The sequence below is a fragment of the Copidosoma floridanum genome, unplaced genomic scaffold (assembly GCF_036245765.1).
Source record: "Copidosoma floridanum isolate Cflo_tuat_1 unplaced genomic scaffold, Cflo_Japanese_pri ptg000018l, whole genome shotgun sequence".
Lineage (NCBI taxonomy): Eukaryota > Metazoa > Arthropoda > Insecta > Hymenoptera > Encyrtidae > Copidosoma > Copidosoma floridanum.
Genome location: NW_028321895.1, coordinates 2,280,836 through 2,286,482, shown reverse-complemented (window position 1 = coordinate 2,286,482; position 5,647 = coordinate 2,280,836). Strand labels below are relative to the sequence as shown.

The 5,647-nt window shown below is 32.1% G+C and overlaps 1 protein-coding gene across 1 annotated transcript; it reads left to right on the top strand.

The window, feature by feature from the left end:
• The first annotated feature begins 2,922 nt into the window (after positions 1-2,922).
• Positions 2,923-3,934, top strand: LOC149374595 (uncharacterized). The gene is made up of 2 exons (XM_089592482.1): positions 2,923-2,962; positions 3,105-3,934. Exons 1-2 carry the CDS (start codon positions 2,923-2,925, stop codon positions 3,932-3,934), a joined length of 870 nt encoding a protein of 289 aa, XP_089448608.1.
• Positions 3,935-5,647: the final 1,713 nt, after the last annotated feature.

The following is a 5,647-nucleotide window of genomic DNA, read 5'->3' as shown; positions in this document are numbered from 1 at the left end:
AGAAAAAACTAGTTTTTTGAGTTTGAAAAATTTTAAAACACATGAAAAATTTTTACAAAAACATTTCAAGGCTAGTGCTAAGGTTCAATAGATAACAATTCTTTAAGTAATAAAATAATTAAGGAAGCAATAACTGTTATAAAACTATTCAATCATAAAAATTTTTGGCGCAGTTTTTACTTTTCATAATATTTCCAGTGTACAATTTGAAATTAATATGAAAATTACATCTTACAAGAATTTTCGAGTAATAAAGAAATTAATGCACTTATTTAAGCATGGTCTTTGAACTGAAAAACAAGATATCAACATTTCACACCTCACTTATTTTAAAAATTTAATTGATGGTTACACATTAAATTAATTGATGGTCCAGCTGGTGAGCCTGAAATATTTTCTTATACAATTTGTAGCTGATAATTTTATTCAAACCTAAAAAAAGTTTTTTCCTTAATATGGACGTTCAAATTACTATTCGAGTTATACAAGAATGAAAATGATATATACCCTTGAAACGAAAAATATGACAATTTCAATTTAAATTAATAATCTTCATTCAACTTATCCTAATTTTTTAAATTATTGTAAAAAATAGAAAGTGAAAATAGAGAATTGTATTTCATCAGAAAAAGATTGTTTTCAAATACTTAACAATCATTCAAACTTAAATTCAAATAGAGCAATTTTTACAATACAGGGTGGCCCATTTTAATCTATGGACCCAAATTTCTTCTAAACTACGAGGTCTACAAAAAAATAGTTCAGACGAAAGTTGGGCAGGACAGAGGGGGCCATTTGATGGTACCATTAGTTTTGACCTTAAAGTCAGTTTATGCACTTAGATTTACAGTATACCTACTACAGGAGTTGCTTTGGTTAGCTTGTACCGCTCAGAACAAGAACAAGGGCCTGATTCACACCTTCCATAAACTAAATTCCGTCCGAGATAAACTGTCACGTTAAATTATTATGTATAAATCTATACATCTTTTTTCGAGCTGTCATGTGTTCATTTATGTACATCACTTATTTTCGTAGGTGGTCAAATGCCAGTTTATCGCCAAAATTGCAATTTTTTACTTTTGCTGGAGATTACAATGTCAGACCTGGTTCGTGGCAATTTTTCGGCGATTTTTTAATATTTTATTGAATTAACATCTATTTGAATCAAACAAATTAATTTACAAAATCGTACAGTGAAAGAAAAGGATAGTTTTTAAAGATAAGCTGGAATTTCAAATGAAATTTAATGTAGAATTCTCTAGTTAACAATTTGACTAAAACAATTTCCGAGTATAATAAGTGATTTATGATAAACTGAAGATAAGTAAAATCACGAAATTTTCGAAACAACATGTATCAATAATAGATTAGGTATATCTATTAAGATATTAACGAAATTTTGACTTTTTAATCATTCTTGGAAAAAACGTTTTTATCAAGTCGTTAACTATAGAATTCTAACTTTCGGTCAATTCGAAGTTATAAATTTTTTAAAACCAATACTACATTTTTCAGATGTAAAATTATAAATGTACCAAGTGTTGAATAGTTATAAAACGGTTATTTTCATTACATATAAATAGCAAAATATTAACAACATATAAATATTAACAACACTTTTACAGGTTACTCTATCTTCACTATAATAAGTGTTAGTTCCTCCTTAGATGTGATAAAAAATTTTTGTATTCCATAAATTTGCATATTTATTATGTACAGGGTGACCTATTTTAATCTATGGACCCGAATTTCTTCTAAACTACAAGGTCTACAAAAAAATAGTTTAGACGAAAGTTGGGCAGGACAGAGGGGGCCATTTGATGGTACCATTAGTTTTGACCTTGAAGTCAGTTTATGCACTTAGATTTACAGTATACCTACTACAGGAGTTGCTTTGGTTAGCTTGTACCGCTCAGAACAAGAACAAGGGCCTGATTCACACCTTCCATAAACTAAATTCCGTCCGAGATAAACTGTCACGTTAAATTATTATGTATAAATCTATACATCTTTTTTCGAGCTGTCATGTGTTCATTTATGTACATCACTTATTTTCGTAGGTGGTCAAATGCCAGTTTATCGCCAAAATTGCGATTTTTTACTTTTGCTGGAGATTACAATGTCAGACCTGGCTCGTGGCAATTTTTCGGCGATTTTTTAATATTTTATTGAATTAATATCTATTTGAATCAAACAAATTAATTTACAAAATCGTACAGTGAAAGAAAAGGATAGTTTTTAAAGATAAGCTGGAATTTCAAATGAAATTTAATGTAGAATTCTCTAGTTAACAATTTGACTAAAACAATTTCCAAGTATAATAAGTGATTTATGATAAACTGAAGATAAGTAAAATGACGAAATTTTCGAAACAACATGTATTAATAATAGATTAGGTATATCTATTAAGATATTAACGAAATTTCGACTTTTTAATCATTCTTGGAAAAAAACGTTTTTATCAAGTCGTTAACTATAGAATTCTAACTTGTCAAAATAAATGCAGGCATCAAACTAATTGTTCGTTTAATTGTAAAGATTAGTCCATTAATAAATACAAGATCTTATAATAAAACAAAATCGTAGCTTATCAATACAATTGTTTTTCACGGATAATGCAATTTTCCTTAGCATAAGCTTGAGGAACTTATTTTAGTTTACTTTGTGATTATCTTCCTAAAAATTTGTTTGGGCAATTTATCGGTACTATTATTTCTCGACTACTTTGCTTTGGACTACTTTTGCTTTTATAAATGAAAATTATCGAGCTTTTATGTTAGACATTGATTTTTTTTGTATTATTTTACTTCTTATGTAAATCTAAATTACTATTTACATTTCGTGTACCCGAAACAAATTTTTTAATATGGCTGATTATCCACCAACAGAAATTGTTGATATGATATTAGTTTTAGGGGAATGTCGCAACAATTACGCCGCTGCATCAATACTTTATGCTGTACGATTTCCAGATAGAAGACACCCTACTGATGTGACAATAAGAACCCTAACAGAAAGAGCTCGCGAAGGGCATCTTGTTCGTCAACGCCGACATCATGATTATGAAGATAATGATGTGTGAACATTAACAATTCTTGCAGCTGTCCATTTAGATCCGCACATTAGTACTCGACAGATTGAAAGAGAAACGGGTATACCGCAATGTACCGTTTCAAGAATCTTGCGATTTTTAAATTATCATGCTTACCATATTACTCTAACGCAAGCCTTACAACCTCGTCATGTTGTAGCTCGAATTAATTTCTGCCAATGGGCTTTGCGAGTCATTCAAAATGATCCCCATTTCTTTCGCTATGTTCTTTTCTCGGATGAAGCTAATTTTTACAGCGACGGGCAACTGAACAGACATAACTGTCACTATTGGTCGTACAAAAATCCTTACTGGTACAGAGCTGTAGACCACCAAAATCGGTGGAGCCTCATGGTCTGGTGCGGAATTGTAAATGGGTATTTGATTGGACCCTACTTTTTTGATCAAAATATTAACAGGTTTAGCTACTTAGCATTGGTACGGGAGCACTTACCTGGTCTGTTGGAAAATGTTGACTTGGCAACACGGCAAAGAATGTGGCTTCAACAAGATGGTGCTCCACCTCATTTTGCACTGATTGTACGGAAGTTTTTAAACAACCGTTATCAGGGCAGGTGGATAGAACGAGGAGGCCCAATTGAATGGCCTGCTTGTTCACCAGATCTCACGTCACCCGACTTTTTTTTGTGGGGGGACGTGAAAAATGTTGTTTTTGCACAACGGCCAACAACGCGAGAGGATATGATGGACCGGATCCGTACAGCTTGCGCAGCCATTCCTCGAGAAACATTGCTCAGGACTGTGGACAGTTTTGAAAGACGTGTGCGCATGTGTCTTCAAGCCAACGGACAAAATTTCGAACAATTTATCCGTGGCTAAATGCAGCTATTGTGAGTGGCAAGGGGACTCACGATAATCAAGCACCCCGACGTGAGAGGCTAGGGGACTCACGATAATCAAGCATCTCGACGTGAGAGGCTAGGGGACTCACGATAATCAAGCACCCCGACGTGAGAGGCTAGGGGACTCACGATAATCAAGCACCCCGACATGAGAGGCAAAGGGACTCACGATAATCTGGCACCCCAAAGGAAACAGAAGTTACTACGTCCACGTCGTTGTTTCCGGGTAACGCTAAAAGTAAGATAAAAGTACTTTTGTTTTGCTATTTCCGCATTAAAAAATGCCACCGCCTATTAATAAGAATCAGCAATTGAAAACTTGCTGATTGACTTTTTAAATTGACCCTAATGTGACCTTTTAAAGGTTAGGTTTATCATGAACATGTAAGAGTAATAACATTCTTTAGGACCTAATCTCAAAAAACAAGGATTGCAGTCAAAAGCAGGATTTATGAATACAAAAATGCTTTACGACCTTGAAATAACCTTCAAAATTTATCTCAAGGTCAAGATAATTAAAGTAATTTGTACTTTTACAATTTATTGATCTTTCTCAAGCATTATGAACTGTAGTGTTACCCAGAAAACCACATCATTTTTGAAAAATTACGTCGAATCGTTTTTTTAGACATTTGACCTTCATTTTCAACTTTTCAAGGTCACAAAAACAATTTTCACAGACAAATTTGATGTTAAATTTCCCGCTTTTTTCAAATCCGCACTCAAAAATAGGGGTTACCATTTGAAAAAACCATCTTGACCTTGAAATGACCTTCAAAACTGACTTCAAGGTCAAAACTAATGGTGCCATCAAATGGCCCCCTCTGTCCTGCCCAACTTTCGTCTGAACTATTTTTTTGTAGACCTCGTAGTTTAGAAGAAATTCGGGTCCATAGATTAAAATAGGTCACCCTGTACATAATAAATATGCAAATTTATGGAATACAAAAATTTTTTATCACATCTAAGGAGGAACTAACACTTATTATAGTGAAGATAGAGTAACCTGTAAAAGTGTTGTTAATATTTATATGTTGTTAATATATTGCTATTTATATGTAATGAAAATAACCGTTTTATAACTATTCAACACTTGGTACATTTATAATTTTACATCTGAAAAATGTAGTATTGGTTTTAAAAAATTTATAACTTCGAATTGACCGCAAGTTAGAATTCTATAGTTAACGACTTGATAAAAACGTTTTTTTCCAAGAATGATTAAAAAGTCAAAATTTCGTTAATATCTTAATAGATATATCTAATCTATTATTGATACATCTTGTTTCGAAAATTTCGTGATTTTACTTATCTTCAGTTTATCATAAATCACTTATTATACTTGGAAATTGTTTTAGTCAAATTGTTAACTAGAGAATTCTACATTAAATTTCATTCGAAATTCCAGCTTATCTTTAAAAACTATCCTTTTCTTTCACTGTACGATTTTGTAAATTAATTTGTTTGATTCAAATAGATGTTAATTCAATAAAATATTAAAAAATCGCCGAAAAATTGCCACGAGCCAGGTCTGACATTGTAATCTCCAGCAAAAGTAAAAAATCGCAATTTTGGCGATAAACTGGCATTTGACCACCTACGAAAATAAGTAATGTACATAAATGAACACATGACAGCTCGAAAAAAGATGTATAGATTTATACATAATAATTTAACGTGACAGTTTATC

Bases quoted from the DNA above. Each gene is read 5' to 3' on its own strand.
- LOC149374595 (XM_089592482.1), top strand. From the start codon at position 2,923: ATGTCGCAACAATTACGCCGCTGCATCAATACTTTATGCT. The intron at 2,963-3,104 runs GTACGATTTCCA...CAATTCTTGCAG, and splicing joins CTGCATCAATACTTTATGCT to CTGTCCATTTAGATCCGCAC.